This window comes from Trichophyton rubrum, assembly GCF_000151425.1.
Source record: "Trichophyton rubrum CBS 118892 genomic scaffold supercont2.6, whole genome shotgun sequence".
In the NCBI taxonomy this organism is placed as follows: Eukaryota; Fungi; Ascomycota; class Eurotiomycetes; order Onygenales; family Arthrodermataceae; genus Trichophyton; species Trichophyton rubrum.
Window position 1 is genome coordinate 1,154,874 of NW_003456423.1, and position 18,994 is coordinate 1,173,867.

Sequence of the window (18,994 nt, forward strand, 5' to 3'; positions counted from 1 at the left end):
TACTGTAGTTAACCTTGCCCAGCAATCGTCTATCCGCCGTAGCTAGCTCCGAGAGGGACGCCGATCCTGACAAGTCGGTGACGCGCGTGGAGAGAGCCCATAGCTCGCCCTACTTACATAGCTAGTCAAGTCTCCGCAACGCCGGTTGTCTACTGGAGGTTTGCTGCGAGTCGGTCAGCATCCTATATTATAAGAGAGTTAGGCAGCAATAATAGCGGTGGGCTAAGGGTGGGCTACGGTGGGCATGATGTCGTTAATCGCACAGCAGGAGGCGGGACTCCGTACGGAGCAGGCTTGTGTCGTCGCAGGCGTCGTCGCAGGGCAGGAGGAGGATAAAACACGCGGCTAAGAGAAGAAAAAAAAGCCCGGCTTTTTTGCCTTTTTCCATGCTTTGCTTACTTTATGCCTGCAGCGCCTTCGCTTCTTTTAACACGACGCAGTGCTGAGTCAGCAGGCGTCTGCAATGGCCCAAGGAGGCTAGGCGGCGCCAAGACATGGGTCATTTGTTCACGCCGCGTAAGCTTCATCCGAGGTCTTGGCGATCGTCGTTGTTGGGTTGACGATCTAGACAAAGGCCGCAGAAGCGAACGAGGAGGCCCACGACGACGACGGCGACGATGACGAGGACGCGGACGAGGATGAAGACGAGGATGAAGACGAGGATGAAGACGAGGATGAAGACGAGGACGAAGACGAAGACGAAGGACGAGGCAGAAGGAAGAGGAAGACGGACGAAGGCAGAAGATACGTCCGTGTATAAAAGGGAGGAGACAGAGACTGCAGATACAAGAAGACTTTGGAGCAAAGAGTTTTCTTCCTCTTCAGGTCTTACATAAGCAAAAGAGGCTGACGACGCTGACGTCCCAAAGCGGACTAGCGCACCCAGGGGCCTCGTCACCGTCTGCGTATTGGCGGTACCGCGTGTACCGTCAGGTACCCACTCTAAACAGCATTACGAGGCCTGTAACTTGGTAATCCGCATACGCCCATTACTTTACTGGCGAAGGTTGGTTTCTGCCACCTCACGCCGCTTTTCCCTTTTTCGACCTTCGACTTTCGACTTCGAACTTCAAACTTCAAACTTCAACTTCAACTTCAACTTCGCCGGTATCTCTCTCGTTATTATAACTGCCAGCTGGCAACAGGAACTCGATAGAAAGAGTGCAGCGTTAAGCAGGAAAGCTGTTCGCCGACGAAGGACTCCTAGAACGAAAGGGTCGACGATTAGGGTTAGCGTGGAACCGCAATCAAGGGCCAAGGGCTGTGCTTGCTGCGCATCATCTAAACATATCTTTCGTCTGCCTTCTTCCTGGACGGGACGGCACAGCGACTCCAGAAAACGAACGAACAGCCCTCGATTCTCCTCCCATCTCCCTCTCTCCCTCACCTCTCGCCAGCATCAATCACCACACTCGTTTCGACGGCCTTCGACGAGACCGACTGCAGCGTCAAATAAGACAAAAGACTGAAAGCCTTCGCCCGACTGAAGACGGTCCGACTGGCCTGCGGTGGGCGCTGACAGTCATCCCGATTGACTGCCAGCCCTCATTTTCTCATCTCTCCCATCTCCAGCCTACGGGTGAACAGCCAGACCATCGCCCCATCGCCAAAATGACAGACAGATCTCGACGGCCGGCAGGCTCAGGCCCTGCCGTTGACGCCTCTGAGCTCGCTCGCCAGTTCGAACAGTTGCTGCGGACAAGAAGGTTGAACACTCTCCAGGGACGATCCAGATCACGCACCTCCTCGCCCATGCCTTCATCGTCAACGCCAACAACGCCAACGCCAGCATCACCACATCATCCTCACCATCACAGCCAGCACGCCCATGGCCGGCCATTGCCTTCGCAGCCGCCATCGTACTCGTCTATTCGTAGTTTTCCTATCTTTCCGACGCCGCCGCAGGATTCCGCCTCCCTCAAGTTTCGCAACCTCCTCCACGTCCTTTCCGTAACACCTATGAAATATGAGAACCCAGGCCTGCTGGACGAGGCGCTCTCCCACGTTCCTCTCGACCGTCTCTACGCAGAGGCAGAGGAAGAGTGTCAGATTCTGCAGGCAGAGGCGGCAAGCATGGGTGAAAACGTGAAACCAACCTGGGGCTACCAGGACTGCGTCATCAAGGCTCTCCTCAGGTATGGACCCTTTTGTTTCTTCCCTCTCCCTCTCTCTCTCTAATATGATACTAACTGGCCGTGGTAGATGGTTCAAACGCTCATTCTTCCAGTTCATCAATAATCCCCCTTGCTCGAGATGCCTCAGACCAACCCTTCTTCAGGGCATGACACCTCCAACTCCAGACGAAACTGCCCGGGGAGCCACCAGAGTCGAACTCTATATCTGCTCGGAGCCCTCCTGCGCCAGCCCTGAGCGATTCCCTCGATACTCTGACGTATGGACTCTGCTGCAGTCCAGACGCGGCAGAGTAGGCGAGTGGGCCAATTGCTTTAGCATGCTGTGCAGAGCCGTCGGTGGCCGCGTACGTTGGGTCTGGAACTCAGAAGACCATGTATGGACTGAAGTTTACTCTGAGCATCAGAAAAGATGGATTCACGTCGACGCCTGCGAGGAGGCTTGGGACAACCCCCGTCTCTACACAGAAGGTAAGCATCCATTCTCCCCCTCTCATTCTATTTCACTTTCGCTTTCTTCTTTTCCGTCCGTGCGACTAACATGCTCCCAGGCTGGAACCGAAGAATGGCCTACTGTATCGCCTTCTCCATCGATGGAGCCACGGATGTCACCCGTCGCTACGTACGAAACCCTGCGAAACATGGTCTCGACCGTTCTCGTGCTCCCGACGAGGTATTACTCTGGGTCATCCACGAGATCAGACGAATGCGTCGTGAGAACCTTTCCAAGGAAGAACGAAGACGATTGGTAAAAGAGGACGAACGTGAAGAGCGTGAGCTTCGTGGATACGTCGCCCAGAGCATCGCAACTGAACTCAGTCGATTGAATCCCAACGGTGTCTCGGCGCCGGCTCCCGGTGACGAAGTCAAGGTTCCTGTCTCTGCAGCTGCAACGACTACGGGACAGAGTGGAGTTGAACGGACGGGTCAGCCAAATCCAGATCCGTCTAGGAGGCATCGATGACAGCTCTGCATTCCGCTATTCATACTCCCTTTTCACGCCGTCATGATCGAACGAACCCTGATGTCAAGTTGTACGACGTCAATCCACCTCTACGAACCCTCTTTCTTGACTTAACGGCCGACTCTTTCTTTCTACCCAAACCCTTCTGACCGACCCATTTTCCACCTTGATACCAACACAACCTCTCTCTTCCTTTTTTTTTCCTTTTCCTCTCTCTATCCGTTTCTTCTCTTCTGGCTCTTCCATTTCCTTGTCGGCATCACGATATATACCAAGGCGTTCAGGTGCTCCGGTAGACATCCTTTCTGGGCCTTTTTTTTTCTCTTCCTATACTTCTCCAGACCTCTTCATACTCCGATCTTCTTCTGCATGACGTGAATATCCTGGCATCCGTCCCCTTCCTACTTTGCGCGTATTAAGCCTGTTTGCTTGCTACCTTGGATTATCCTCTATTGGACATGTTGGTTCTCGTTACGTGCGACAAAATGGGAAAGGAAACATATTAATCAAGGACAACTGACACCTTGCATATTTATTTACCTAACCACCCAACTAATCAAGCCAGCGAACCAACCTCTATACAGTCTCGTCTACCGAGCACAACTCTACGTCTCCTTTGTTCATCAACTAAATCTCTCCCTTAATCTATACCCGCCATTGCACCTATCGGAATAATATACTCCCTCTTCATATACCCGCCCCGCCTATCTTATCCTCATATATACATACACATATAATCCACTGCACAAACAATCCTTACTCTAATAGAAAAGTGCTTTGCCTGCGTACTCACAGTCCATCCTTTTGATTTGGCTTTCTCTTTCCCAGCTTTCAAGCTTCTTAATACGCCTATTGCCAGCATACCAAATTCCGTCGTTTCTTCTTCTTCTTCTTTTCTATTTATTACACTTATTATCTGCCATGTCTTACCTCGTCATGTCAATTACTCCATTCCGCCCTTCTTTCTGGGACGAGTCTGCTTTATGATATGAGTTTATTTAGCTCTGTTTTTTGGCCGCGCTATTTTACTTTGTTTTAATAGCTAGCTCAATACATGAAAATGCTTCATCTTCATAGCTCTCCCTCTTACTTTATTACCTACATTAATACCTTCTCAGAAACAATACCAAGTCCCGTCAATCCATTCGTAGGCTCCTATATAAAAAGGTCAGATACCACTATCATGTCAAGGGAACACTGCATCAGAAAAACAACTTACGTGGGTGATATATATGCCAGTTATAGTCGAGCCCGGCTCAATATCAAGTTTCTTCTTCTTTTGCTGACCATGTCCCAAAGGCAGTCTGATCTTCGGAAGCACATTGGCATCAAACGTAAAAGACCTTCCACGGTTCGTAGTAACCTAAACATGACCAACGACCCAGATTAGACATCTGAGGCATACAAACAGAGGCGAATACTTTACCTCCAGCGTCGCAATACTAAAACTGATCGGCTCGTTCTTTGGAGTCCGCCACTGCTTATCTTTCACTCTGAACCCGGTGACTCTCTCACCACCCGGCCCGTCAATGTTAAACTGTATCTTCGACTGGTTGCCATGCTTTACTCTACCCTGGTACACAGGCAGACAGATGATAGGTGCTCCTTCACATTCATAATGGAAATCAATCCAGGTCAATATACCCGCCAACGTACTAACTGATATCTTAGTAAGGTAGGGCAGATAATTTCCTTTCTCACCACCGAACATAAGGAGTATATGGGGCTGTTGATAATTCAGCAGGAAAGGTTGAGGCTCATCCTGGTATACAAAATCCAGCTCATGCAGAGATTGATGTTCGGACGGTATATGCGGGTACCAGAGCGTTGCTTTGCGTGGAGACAAGCAAGGCGGGTTCTGGCTATGTATTTGCTCCTCTTCCGGGACAGAGAGGGATATCAGTCTGAATGCCTGTGATGGAGAAGTTAAGTTAGTTCCATTTATTTCAGTTATATGGAAGATATAACTTACGTCAAATTTCGCTTTGATGTGTGTTACCCGTTCGTTTAGACATAGGCGTAGGGTGCTGGGCACGTCATGGTGATCGCCTGCCCAGTTTGATAGAGTGCCATCTGCCGTGGCTGTTCTGATTCCTCGAATACCGCCGGGATCAGCACAGATGGCAAACCCTGTGAGAGGATGAGAGTTCGACTCTGCGCCTTTCTGACTAATGTTGAGAATGACTTCGTTATCAGGACGGATGTAGCCCAGCCGAACTTCCTTTTCGTCCGGTGTGCTGATACGTATGCCGGAAACATATGTATTCCCTCCGAAACAAACAAGGGACACGCCAACATGCGATACCTGCGTAGGGACACGAATTGCATGTTCCTTGACAATGCTGGGAGGAGGGAGTGGAGCAGAGCCAGGAAATCGCCCCCTACTAGGCTGCGTTCGGGGAGGTTCTCGTGGTTTGGCTGCTGCCGTCCGCCAGAGGACATGGTTATGTTCTTCCATGGAATATGCACTGCCATCTTCCAACGGAGGCTGTGAAATAAGCAGTGCTGCAAGGGACTTGTTGCATTCCCATATTCTCCTTCGGTTCCGTATAGCTTCGAAATGCTCTAAGTTCGGGTTTGTTTTCTCATACAGAGCCTTCCAATTGTAATGAATAGTCGCGTCGGATGTTGTTTTATCTAACTGAGGACGTAGAGCTTCAAAGATGAACCCCCTTTCAAAGGATGGTAGGAATCGAGATCGCCAGAAATGCTGGGATAGTGGCATGCTACCAAATGACCTTGAAGCTATCCGTAAACTGAATACATCACGCAGGCTGAGCATACATTGGATATCTTCCCTTATTTCAAAAGGTAGCGAGTAAAACTGGTCACAGTCAGCCCTCTCGGCGATAATACTGCGTTCAGCAGTGTTTTCGTTGGATCTCTCTTTTTTTGCTTCGTCAAGTGCCTCCTGTAACTCCGGGATATCAAAGGGATCTCGAAGAAAGAAGGATTGCTGGTACGTTGACCGGTGGTGTGTTATTATTTCTGCATCAGAGCTACTGCTCTCGTACCCGTGGCCCCAGGTAAGAAGACCGAACTCCTGTGAAGGAAATGATAGACAGAGGTCATATAGCCGGGGTATAGAGATCTCTTGGGGATGAACGAGCGCCTTTAGGATCTCCCAGCAGGCATCGTGGAATACGAAGCCAGGTAATGGATGATCTTCAGAGGTTCTCCCCTGCGACGGAAATTCGTCCGACTTGGTCTCATTGATGTACCTGTCGTTTTCATATCGTTCGTAGGGGTTTGATGGCGCACGTAGCAGTCTTTCTCCATGGACAAACCTCGCCACGCCTGTCAGGAATGGCTCTTCATTCAATGAAGCAGCTCGAACTGGTCGAATAGCGTGAGCAGGATTCGTCCCATTACTATTAATATAATGATGAAAACAAACATGCTTACCGGCTCTGTATTGACCAGGCCATTCATTGCGGCGGGTGCGGTTATGGATTAATGCACCGCAGATGATACAGTACGGCGCCCCAGAAGAGGACATTGCCACAATTCGATGGATAACTAGTTAACCAGTCGAAGACACGATTAAATGGCGAAGGTGGTAGGTAAACAACGGAATGTTACAAGATGAAATCTAGAAAATAGAGGGGAAGACCGTTTATATGGCGATGTTGATGCCTCTGTCCGCTGCGCCGTAGTTAATGCTGCCGCCTGACGTAGACGGTGTAGTCATCCAGGCAGAAGCAATACTTGCATCATTGCCCAATAACTAACGACCATGCTGCACCGCGTCTGAAACAGAGATTCATGCAAGCGGTGCATGGGCGAGGTTCTAGTTAATGCGCCTCCTGCAGCGGTTGTGCCTCATCTTGGCGCTAAGTTTGTTGTTGACGATTTGATACATACTAAAGGCGTTTGTCGATGAAATGTTCAAGTTTCTATTCAAGTAACTACACAATATCTATTTATTATTCGTAGTCTCGTATATATCTGCCCGGCAGGTCAACGTCCCATATCGGCCTCTCTATCACCACGACTTCCAGAGGCACCGATTTCGCGTCTTCTGCTTCCGATAGATCTGCACTCTCCACTGTGGATTGAGAATTGTGGCTCAAAGGCACAATTCCTAGGATGTCTCGATACTTGAAGATAGACCACCATTGGCGAGGGTGTGATTCTGCATTGTGGTCTGATTCTGGCTCTGGTGTGGATAGCTTCGCTACCTGATTCCCATGCTCCGCTCCATTTGGTAGATGGTTCCCTAAATCAGTCTCAGCATCAGTATAGGAAGGGCAATGTTCTCCCCCGGAAAGGACATTCTTACCATTAAGAGCCTGTCCGTTAACTCCAGGGAACTGCTGTCTGCGCAGTGAAGCGAGTGTCGCTTCGTTAGCGAGAGCAAGCTCGTCGATGTCACCATCATCATCGTCCTCATCATCAGGCAGCGAGTTGTCATTCATTTGGCTCTCAATGGGTACCAATTCGGCATTCGTCCCATTTGCTCCCACGCCTTTCTTAATTGCCGGTCCGAAACCGACTTCGGTATCGGCAAGTGCCACTCTATCTCCAGCGCCAGTATTTGTCTTCTTTTTCTTCCTCTCCCCTTCGACGCTATGTTCTTCATAGCCTTGACGTTTCCTCTTGTGTGGAGGTATATGCCCTGAGGTACTGGCATGCTGTGGCTCTGAGGCAGGATAGTCTTGCAATAAATCAAACATCCAGAGCCAAGCTGGGCCGTACAGCCAGAGGCGATCTCGACCACCTGCAACGTCCCAAATGGCGCCCATGGCTCTATCTTTGATGATGGTAAATTCAGAGGGCATACATGCCTTCGGGTTTCTTCTTGCCCAGTCGGAAAGGTTCCCTCTAAGCGCGTTAAATTCAGTTAAATGATGCTCGGAAGTTAATATCATTAACCTGTCATCCGACGCACTGAGGTCGGATTCATGGGGAACTGGTATGGTAGATGCCTGTTTACTCTTCGATGTGTCGGATGCTTCAAGAGTAGGGCGGAAGGTCATCAGCAGAACGCTGGAGTTTAGGCGAGGAAGAATAGCTTTAGAAGGCGTGTGTTTCCACCACACTCCAGATGGCAAGCTGTCCTCGTCGTCAGAATCCGAATCCTCGTCCGAAGAATCCGCATTTTCATCCTCGGTTTCTTTGATCGTGGCAGGGGCATCATTCCTGCGATCAAGGAACCAAACGTCCACATACCCAGCGAGGTCACCACAGGCAAAAATTCGGCTGTCACCTGAGAATGTGATACAGCGTACGGTTCTATCATAAGAACCTAGCGTACCGTGAAGAGGCTTATCAACGCGGGTTTGTCTTGGTAGGCGGGTCAATTTTTGTGAACTGGGTAGAACTTCGAGGATCCAATTCGTTTCGAATTCTCTTGTAAGCTTAGCCATGTATATATCGTTGTTTGGACGCAGTACACATAGCCACTTGCAATCAGGCGATATGGCGATGTTCTTAGCACCATCAGAGGCTAATCGAGAAGGAAGCTCTATCTTGTGAACCCGTAGACTAGGAAAACCATCCACTTGATCTGGTGTTAAAGTAAATAACCTAACTTCCGATATAGTGGCAGCAGCGAGTATAGTTCCATCCCGTGATAGAGCCGCGCATGTGAGGTGCTCGTCGCCCTGGAATAAGATCTTTCCTACAAGCTTGTGTTGTTCCATATCAGACCCAAATGAACCAGCAACACGCCAAATGTTGACCTCACGATCCCACCAACTCATTAGGAGTCGAGATGCGCCAGATGATGAGACTTGAGGTATCTGTGGTAGGTTTGGTAATTTTCGGTGATGTTCCCTTCCAAGCTCCCTCAGCGGAAGAACGACAGGCGTCGTGTCAAGGCCTGTAGATAGCATGTCAGTACTAGATCTAGTAGATTACTAGATAATTGGGATATACATACCTCCCGACACAACTATGCTAATATCCTTAGTCTCGAAAGCAGCGAGAGCCTTGACGTCATGTGTATGATAGCGTCGATGCATCACTTCCGCCCATCTTCTTGTTGTCATTTGCTTTTCACGGCGCTTCAATTTATAGAGGACCGTCCGCTGGTCTGCACCACCACTAACAATGGATTCTCCGTCTGCACTAACAGCGATATCCAACACATCCGCCTGATGTCCTTGCAATCTTTGAACCAGAGAGTAGTTCTTCGCGTCGTAAATCCGAACTTCACCGGCCGAGTCCCCAGATATTATGGAGCCATCAGGTAGACACTTGACAGTCCAGACAAGCAGCTCCTTGGTGTGTTTTGCGTGTCCCGTGCCGAGAGAGATCGTCCGTAGCAAGCTGCCATTGCGTATATCGAATACTCGAATTGTGCTGTCGGCATACCCAGCAACAACGGTATGGCGATTCTGAAAAGTGATGCTGAGAACTCTCGTACGCTTAGTCGACGACCTTATGGTTTTCAGGTATTTCAGATCTCCATCCTCTGTAGACAGGATCACGATAGTACCATCTGCACATCCAACCGCCAAATGTTGTCCCAGATATCCCTCTTCTCTAGCAGGGCCAGAATCCCCATACTTCTTGCGCCGTGGCCTCCATTGAGGCTGGACTGCTAGACACCAGATTTCTCCATAATTTCCGCTTGAATGCCTTGCTGGGCGGCCTGATTCCAAATCCCACTCCGTCACAACGCTGGAATATCCGATGCTGAAGAGTCGCAATTTTCCCGCCACCTCCTTGCCTTCAATAGTTTCGCTTGGGTCAAGTGTCCATGCTAATCCTTCGATGCTGCGGTCCTTTCCTCCACGAAGAATAGATTCTTGAAACCAGGCACCACGTAGAGGGTTCCAAATCTCGATATCACCATTCGCTCGTCCGATCGCAAGTCTTAATGTGGGAAAACCTCTGCCTTGGATCTCATTTGAGGGAGGGTGCGAAAAGGCCAGCGCGTTGATCGCTTGCGGATTATATGGCACGAATCGACATCTGTGGATATCCATGGTGTCTGAAGCTGCTTCCTGTGTCGGAAATCCGTGAGCTCTGCGGGCAATAATGGAGGGCGCAGCGCAAGGGGAGCCGGAATTAAAAACACAGCTCTTCAGGCTTTTCTATCGCAGCAATCCATCGCAGCTCTGCTTCTTAGAACGTCCCTTCGACTTCTGTTCATGAAAGCTTTGCTGCTTCAAACAAAAAAAAAAAAATTATATCTTTGGCGCTTCTTTCCCCGAAAGCAATTTTTCTCGAGGTAATCGTGTCACGTGATATAACGACTCGGTTAAACTTTCTGTCCAGAGCATAAACTCCGAGGCACATCAAAAACTACAAGAAACATTCAACCATCGAGATGGAATGATTATTTGGATGTCGGCGTTGATATTGATGATACTGGGGTTTGACGGGACACATCGCTCGATGAATCACACCCGATCTAGAGGGTTAGAGGTTTGCCGGGGTTATTGGACAGCCGTATATGCGGGTTTGCCATAGTATTGGCTACCGGACGTCTACGAAACATCCCCTATGCCGTCACTTCGCTTCGTCTCCAGAAACAATGAAATGAAACCAATGAAATGAAACCAATCTTTCGAAATTGAGTAACAAGAATGCTATCATTTCTATGTAAAACGGAGTTGTTTGTATCTTGTATTGCTCAGTCGGTATAGAACTATACAGACTCCGCCATACGCGCCGGGTCAGTTTCATATATCGGCCCGCCATCAGCCGGCAAGAGCACAAATTGATCACGTATTGAAACTCCTAGTCATAGTTTGTTGTGTCCGGCAAACTTCCTGCTGAATCAAAATAATAGGCAGAGTGGTGGTCCAGGTTTCTGTCAGGGTCGCACCAGGTGTCCGGCTCTGTGTCATGTTAACAGGAATATACGAGAAAGGTTTGAAGCCGGCCTGCGCATACTACCTGTGTGGAGGGACACAGACAACCACAAATGTAGTCTAGGACCGGGATAGCAGTTCTAAGGGCACAAGGAAAGGGGGTTCTCAAGACGCCTCTTCGGCTACCAGTGGGAGGTGGCGTGAAGTTCGCACGTTGCTTGCATATTGTACCTTAGCAAACATCTGACAAGAGGCAAGGAACGTCGTGGACAGAAGCCATGGCAGGGAGAAAGAAGGATGATCAGGTGGCAGATGTCACAGCAACCGGTACTATTTGTTTCTTCCCCCTGGGATGTCAACGGCGTACAATAAAACATGTGCCCGGCGCCTATGGTAACCAGCCGGTGGTTAATTGCCCTGACCGTACGGAGTATCCCAAGAGATAGATACATCGTCACTCCCGTCTGCAGTTCCCTTCAGCATGGAACGGAGTAACATTTCACTGCAGAAGCGAAGGCATTGCGAAATTAGACGAAGAAATCGGGTGAAGACATAGAGCGATGAACAACGATCTATATCTCCGCCATCCCTTATTCCTTTTTTTTTTTTGTCGGTGAAGAGGATGTTATCTGTTTTTCTTCCCTTTACAGGAAGATATATGGCAGTCGGTATGCCCAGATCAAACTTCTCACGGAGGGCAGCAGGACATTATCCTACAGGCGAAAAGGAAATATGAGCATAGCCATGGAAGCGAGGTCGTACCATCGAGATATAGTCCTAGCAAAGTATATCTTCTCTCATTGATAGTGCAACTTGCCCATTTTATTTAATTTATGCGATGTTTCACCGTCCTGACGACGAGAGGGAAACATGGGAGAGACAAGATACCGTATGAAAAAAAAAAAAAGTAGTTGCGGAAGACATATGGGGAATCAAGTGGTAAGTTAAAACAGTTTGTCTGATTGCAGTATTTACCTGCAACCAAGGCAATCTGGTTATAATTACATACCTGCGAGCATGGTTCAAGGGCGACTTGCTTTTCATACAATATGTATGTTTGCCTTCACCCCCTTTTTCCCACTTTCTTCACCGCATTGTACCAGTCAGTTTATGATATGACGGGAAGGCGCCTATATTCCCAACATGAAAAAGATGCAAGGCAGCAAACTCGACATCCCCCATGGCGCATATGGGGAGCACACGATATGTAGAGTGACGAGCTCGTCACTCCGTATAAGTAAGATGAGAGCTCACTTCCTTCCGCTCGTCCCTTTGGGGACGGAGAAAATACATGTATCGCCATCCGACCTGTCTGGTTCAGCCCTATATCACGAGAAATTATATGCTGATCGTGTGGCGTACCGGGGACTTTTTGGTGCGAATTATTGGGGAAAGGCTAGGGCAAGGACCGATGGTCGACTTTTTCAGCTCTTGGTCCTGCATGTCCCACAGTCGACCTGGATGGAGCGAAGGGAATAGTTTGAGTAAGCGTGGGAGCTAGTTTTTGCGTCGCGGGTTGCGGGCTGACATCAGCCCCTTAATTAAGGGCAGCCAGCGATGCCACGTCAGAGACAAGAGAGCACACACAGCGGAGGATTCAATGCAGGAGCTTCAGGGATACGAAGAAGGGCTGTCGTTAAGTTAACTTTTCTGAGAGAGCACAGGCAAATCACTACTCCTATTACTTCGGAGCTTACTCAGTATTCTTGAGGAAGCATTTTTTAGCTTGCGAGGTAGCTAGTGAAAGGGGGCAGGAAACGGGCACCAGAAGCGTTGTTTGATTGACGGCCCATTGATTGACGGGACGGTTGGTCGCAGGGCTGCTTCCGGGGCCTCGGAGCTCGCATGCTTATTCAGAGGCAATAGTTGCATTTGATAGTTGGTTGTTGGAAGCCCTGGATTTAGCTGTTGGAAGGACGAAGATCGTGACAAATAAATCATATAAATCACTTCTTGCTGAACTTATCATAAGACAGCTTGCAGCTATGCTATTGCATCGGAGAACAAGGAAGACAGGGAAGAAAAATATCTCTTCCTTTTTCTTTTGGCTGTCCCCAACCAGAGTTCCTTATGAGTGGCTTTTCAACCGAGAGTAGCCTTGGTTCCTGGCTGGCTAACGCCCTTTCTTGCGCGGCTTTTGTTTTCCTGGTTTTTTTTTTTTTTTTTTTTTTATCTTCTCTTTCTTCTTTGCAGAGCTTCGACGATGGAGCTGGCTTGAGCTTACCCGAATATTAATAATGGCCGAAGACGAAGAAGATGAAGCTCTTTCTCGCTCGTTCGATTATGGAGCAGCGGAAGGAGTTGAAAAAAACAAAGGAAGAGACGGCAGGCTCACGGTAAGATACGGTAATAAGTGACAGTACACCATATAAATATTTAATACGGCAGTACTAGCACGCTGTTTCCGGTAAGGCGTGACACCGCGCTTAAGTCCAGGTTCGCGACATTGTCCAATCATAACGCGCTTTGGCACGTGGAGCTTCCGCCCCACTTATCTAGATTGGGCAGAGATTTCGCGTTTAATTGGATTTAAGGTTCCCCAAGTGGGTCTAGCTCGGGTGTGCCTATTGGAAATCCGCTTTCTTTGTGCAGGTTGGTTGGTTGCTCCGATGCTAAAGACAAGACAGCATGGGTAGGGCTGTTCCTACGCTGGAACTCGTCACATTAGTCTCCTGTTTTTGCGTGAATTCATGCATAGCGCAAGGTTTTTTAGCTTCTCTCCGATTTTTTTTCCTTTACTCTTTTATTTCGTGTTTTCGCCCTGGGGTGAAACTTTCGTCATTTTTTTTTTGTTGGTTTCCGGTACTCTGGCGCAAACGCACGTCAACGCTGAAAGCGACAGAGAAACTTAAAATTAGCCTAATTAGCGAACGGCTTTTTGGCGCAGCGGAACATCTGTAACCAGCTATTGAAGTGGTGGCTATATCGGCTGACTGGAAGTGCCTTGTTGGGGCGGCAAGGCAGCTTCCCGCCATGTATTGGTGCTCACTGCGCCGCCGCGTACTGCCAATCCCCCAGCTCCGGGGGTGACGGCGTTCCCCTGCATTTGAAGATGACAACACCGGGATTGCAAGCCTTATGATTGGTCGGAGTAGCGCTAGTGTGGGCGCTTAACAAAAGTATATACAGGGAAGTTTATTTTTCCGCGGCGTATTGGTGTAAGGTACGACGGTTACAGAACCGCGATACCCGTTGAAAATAACGGTTTTCCCGTACTGCGCAGTTACTTACTGCGTACAAAATGTCTTTTCTCGAAAAGCAAAAAGAGACGATAGACAGTGACAGACAAGACAGAGAGACTTACTCCATAACGAAGTACTTATCGTGAGGACGGGCGACAAAGAGAGACACACTGCTTGAAGACACCCCCCCAAAAAAAGACCGCTTCCGGGACCTGCAACGGGAAGAAAAAACGTGGCATTTCTCTCACTCTTTTTCTCCCCGGACCGCCCATCAATTTAACCAAAATGGTCAGTGATCGTATGAGCAACGAGGACGAAGAAGCAGTTAGTGAGTGATTGACGCCTGCCTGTTTCATTCGGGGTTGTCGGAGGGTTGGTTGCAGCCATGGATGCGGACGGGGTCGCCGCAGTTGCAGATGGTTATTAATAGGGCCTTGTCCCTGAAGATGTTTGAAATACCGCTGTGGATGAGACACATCTTGCTAGATGCAGCATTTCTCCGTCCAGAATTAAAGAAGAAGAAGGAGAGTATTATCGGATCTCCGAAGTAACACCCTCAATGCGGGAAGGCTAAATTGACTATACATGTTACCATACAGACACACCAGAGACATAAATACAGAAAGCAAGACAGACAGACAAGAGCGCGGAAGAAAGATGGGATATAAATATTTCTGATGCATTCGCTGCAGGCGCCGTGACTGCTTTCAGAATACAGATCCAGGCCCGAAGAGCGACGAGCTTATCCGCCTCTTGCTTCAAGAGGTCCCAAGTTAAACAAACGGACAAGTCGAAAATGACATCTTTCCGCCGCCTTTATTTGCCGCCCGTCCATCTGTCCATCCATCCATAGTTGGGTTTCATTCCTGACAAAAGGGTAGAAAGAGGGAACGGGAACCGCTCGCTGGGTCGAGAGAAATCCACCCAGGGCTTTCCAAGGCTGGTTTTTTATTTATTCAGTTGCCATTTCAACTGTTTGTCCCCAGCCGCCTCGCCCCGTTATCGGTATTACTCTTCTTCCCGGCTTTTCCTTAGCAAAGAAGTTAAGCAAGGGAAGTCATTTTTTAATTTTCACACTGCTCACACGAGCGGCGAGCTTTGTTTCGCGTGCCCCCTTGCCAACGCGGCGGTGATTGGAGATTGGAATACTGGCTTTTATTCGCCTGGTTTAAAAAAAAATCACTGTGACGTTTATCTTTCCTAAACTCAGTACCTGTGCATGGATGGGCGCGGATGTGACTGGATTCCTTTGTATCGGGTTCGGCGTTCATGAGAGCCAGGCCGATGGATCGAATAATGATAGTTAGCGGACGAACGACCCTACCTGCTTTGGTTAATTCTGGCCCATCGAACCAAGGACGGTCTGAGGCCGAACTATAGAAACTATGGGTGACGGAGAGAGCTATCGGCTGGGGTGAGCAGGTCTTTTCGTGGTGTCGTGATTCGGTGTCCTGAGAGATCATCGATCCAGTTTCCAGGGTGAACCTCGCTGTCGCGTGTGTAAGTAATGTATGTTGAAAGAGCGTCATCGTATTGTTGATCGCCAACCCGAGGTTCAGGGAGGATTAAACTCAGCGATGCCAATAATACCAGAAAAGTGTTAATATCACGGGAAAACTCTGGATAGGGCGTCGAGAGTCGAGAGTGAAGCAAGAAGCGGAGGCCTTGCAATCTGATGCATCTGATCTGGAGAAAACCATGGCCGGACAAGACGCCGGGCGATGATCTCGAGATGGCCCTCTCAAACCCGTCCGTCTGTATGAGCGTAAGTATGTATGTATGGATGTATTTGGATGATACGTATGTATTGAGTATAAACATTTGGAAGTGTTACTCTGGACTGGACTGAAACGCGATTAAGCCAGCAGGCGCATCAACGACGCAGGGAAGTATAAACCGATCTGAGGCGATAGACGTTTCAGTCGAAGATGCATATCTGATCTCTGCCGTCGTACTTACTACTTGATAACCCAGCTATATGTATGTAGCTAGGCGCGTGCGTGCCATGGTCGCGAAGGGGCCCATGTTCGCTCGATTGACTGGTTAGCAACGCCTGGAACGAAAGCCCATCACGTCGCATCGTTGCATCGTTTGCTCGATCTAACTGCTCGAATTCCAAGGCAGCAGCAAGAGATAAGCTTCGTGGCTGGGGAGAGAGCCAATCGAGACGCAGTATTTAACCATAATAAAATGTTCCCTTGGGAGGGTGGTTTGGCCTTTTTGATAGAGTAGTTTATGCTGCTCTGCTGACCAGTCAAGGCCGCCAGTCTGGGTGCGTTTGATACCGCAAAGGTCGACGCTATCGAGCCGCAACCATAGAACGGCGGGCTTTATATCGATTCTGGCGACGGCGAAGCGGTTTCACAGGCCCCTTGGACCATGGGCGACAGGCTCCTGGAATCAAGGAACACTGCACACCCAGCCGGTCGACGGGAAATCAAAGAGTTGACCGCACCACAACATGCAGGGAGCCCGTACATAGTTTACGTATACTGAGCAGGTGGCGATGATACACATGGAAGATTGTTTGTTTGTTGATCTGATGTAAGTAGAACTGGTTGAGCCCAGTGTAACTGCTGGGAACCACGATTACGGCGTATCATTCAGCAAGGTAGAAACCTGCTTCGGACGATGGCTTCTGGTCATCAGGACATCAGAACACGCAAGGACCGTGGAAAATGGGACGACCGTGTGGCGATCTAGCAGGTGTTTGAGGCCAAAGGAAAACAGAGAGAGAGAGAGAGAGAGAGCTAGCGCTAGAGAGAGAGATAGAGAGGGACCAGCATTAGGTACAGATTACGCCTGTGGTTCGATGCGATCGAACCGCGCCATCGGCCTTCGTATCGGGCACGACCCCAAAAAAGGCCATAGAGAGACGGTGATTGGCAGATCTCGCAACAGCAGCGATCGAGCAGTTGCATGAAATCGGATGCCGCAGTCAAACACCATCTTGAAATTCCCATCGTATACCCCATCAACGAGCCTGCTGAGACTGGGAATAGGACTTGGTACGGGCTGTTTTTTCGACGTTGCGTGCAGAAACTGTACGGAGTAGATGTAGATATAAACAAGGACAGCCCCCCCGCGTCCTCCAACATGTACCCTAAGGGCAAAGATATTAGCCACCCAAGGGGGAGCCACTTTTTGCCATGGAGAGGACGTCATTGATCGAAAGGGGGAGGCTCCTCCGATCTCCCTATCCAGCCGAAGAGGGCCCCAGGGGGGGACATCAACTGAAGCCAAGTGACATCAGCCTGAGGAGTTCTCGGCCCATCCTCGCAGACATGCCGGACGATCAAAGAGCAAGCAGCAAACCTGGAAAAAGCGGGGGAGCAGCAGAAGACGAGGACGATGAAGCAGTCGAGCAAGCACAAAACGGGACATCCGAGCATGCAGATGTGGCGAAAGCGGCTCCTTCGTAAGCGTCAGGAAGGGGGGCCTGGCTGGCTGGCTGGCTGGCTGAGCAGGACAGGACAAACTCGGCATTAACACATCCATACACCCAGCGTATCCCTTCTGTAAGAACATCTGGGTCCATCATGATTCTGGAAGGTCAAGAAGTTGGAACTGCGTTATGACCTTTTTTTTTTCTTGTTTCCATATGTGTTTTTTTTGCAAGTACTGTAGTTATTATTTCATCTCCTACTCTTTCATCTTCCTGCTGCTGCTCGACTATCCCAAGCCACCGATCATCTTCCGTTCCATGGAGCAGTCGGTTGAGCAGGAGGAGCGACTAACGAGCTAGCTTACCATCGTACGAAGGAGAAGAGAGAGCACACACACAGAGAGAAGGGGGACACGGTAATGGACGGAAGCATCCCTGAAACGCCATCATTCGTATATGTATTATGCAGCGCAAGCAAAGCAAGCAAAAAGACCGAAGACCACGACAACGACGGCCCACGACTGGCCGGGTGAGAGGCCCTGAGCCGCATCTCAGCCTGCCTGCATTGCATCGCATCGCATCGTCTGTCTGTCATCAAGTCATCAAGGTGCCCTGCGATCTATCTGTATGCCTGGAGAGAGTCCACCGGTGGAGCACCGGCGAGTGTCAGAAGACAGGCAAGAAAGGTCAAAGGGCTGAGACTTGGGGGGGGATGTGGTATTTTGCTTCTTCGTGAGCGCCGTTTCATTAACGATCCTGACGAGCTAGCTTCTCTGGCTGGCGATGGCCCCTTCGCAAGCCAGAGAAGGCAAGCCTTGAAGCCTCTTTTCTGGTCTTGGTCGGAGAAAAGAAAAAAAAGGGACGAAGCAGATGAAGATTGAAGAGAAACGAAGAAGCAAATATACAAAAAAAAAAAAAACAAAACAAAAAAAAGGGTGGAAAGTTCCTTGGTTGGTTTCTTTGGCGTATTTGCATGGTTGGTATTACGGATACCGGTTTATAATACAGAAAGCCGTACCTGACATACGATACATACAGTACTTACACACTTACAATACGCAACTCCATCGGAACTTCGATATCGAACATCGACTTGTATAGACGTATATATTCGCAGCGAAAGGGGAAAAAGGGAAAAAGGGAGACGGCGAGGAGAAAGACATAGATGCAGGCAGGCAGGCAGACAGACGAATCCTGCGCCCTCCGCCTGCTCCTATCTCGCCATCAATCACCATTTCTATCATCCTTTTCTGCCTGCCTGCTTCCGTGTCGCACGCACAAAGGGAGAGTCAACGGTAACGTCTCAGGTAATACCACCCCCCCCCCCCCCCCCCCCGGGGTCTGGCCCCTTGGGGACTTTCTCTCCGCCTTTAAAAAAAAAAAAAAAAACCGGATGGGCAAAAGACCACTGCTAGGCAAGAAGGAGCAGGGCCCTTGGCTTCCCTTGTCCCCCTCTTGTCCAAACAATCGGGCCCTCTGGTCCCTGGGCAAAACCCGCCCCTAGTAACTTCTTTCAACTCCCGCAGACTCTCTCGAGCCTTATCTGGGGTACCCTTACTTACCTT

At 49.4% G+C, this 18,994-nt stretch overlaps 4 protein-coding genes across 5 annotated transcripts; 2 read left to right on the plus strand and 2 right to left on the minus strand.

The window, feature by feature from the left end:
- Positions 1–1,611: 1,611 nt before the first annotated feature.
- On the plus strand, positions 1,612–3,096 carry TERG_05842 (uncharacterized protein; the record flags this gene model as incomplete). Of its 2 annotated transcripts, XM_003233925.1 has the most annotated exons (3): positions 1,612–2,135; positions 2,203–2,603; positions 2,684–3,096. In XM_003233925.1, the coding sequence occupies 3 exons, from the start codon at positions 1,612–1,614 to the stop codon at positions 3,094–3,096; spliced, it is 1,338 nt and encodes a 445-aa protein (XP_003233973.1). The 2 variants fall into 2 exon arrangements, with proteins under 2 accessions (XP_003233973.1, XP_047606705.1); XM_047750041.1 differs by having other exon boundaries at positions 2,203–2,884.
- A 1,098-nt stretch (positions 3,097–4,194) lies between these two features.
- Positions 4,195–6,595, minus strand: TERG_05843 (uncharacterized protein; the record flags this gene model as incomplete). The annotated part of the gene is made up of 4 exons (XM_047748508.1): positions 4,195–4,251; positions 4,316–4,459; positions 4,523–5,008; positions 5,069–6,595. The coding sequence occupies 4 exons, from the start codon at positions 6,593–6,595 to the stop codon at positions 4,195–4,197; spliced, it is 2,214 nt and encodes a 737-aa protein (XP_047604491.1).
- Positions 6,596–7,022: 427 nt separating this feature from the next.
- TERG_05844 (uncharacterized protein) lies at positions 7,023–10,031 on the minus strand (the record flags this gene model as incomplete). The annotated part of the gene is made up of 3 exons (XM_003233927.1): positions 7,023–7,315; positions 7,379–8,920; positions 8,981–10,031. 3 exons carry the CDS (start codon positions 10,029–10,031, stop codon positions 7,023–7,025), a joined length of 2,886 nt encoding a protein of 961 aa, XP_003233975.1.
- A 153-nt stretch (positions 10,032–10,184) lies between these two features.
- TERG_12341 (uncharacterized protein) lies at positions 10,185–13,001 on the plus strand. The gene has a single exon (XM_047751310.1). It carries the CDS (start codon positions 12,006–12,008, stop codon positions 12,339–12,341), a length of 336 nt encoding a protein of 111 aa, XP_047606706.1. The 5' UTR covers positions 10,185–12,005; the 3' UTR covers positions 12,342–13,001.
- Positions 13,002–18,994: the final 5,993 nt, after the last annotated feature.

Bases quoted from the DNA above. Each gene is read 5' to 3' on its own strand.
- TERG_12341 (XM_047751310.1), top strand. From the start codon at position 12,006: ATGAAAAAGATGCAAGGCAGCAAACTCGACATCCCCCATGGCGCATAT.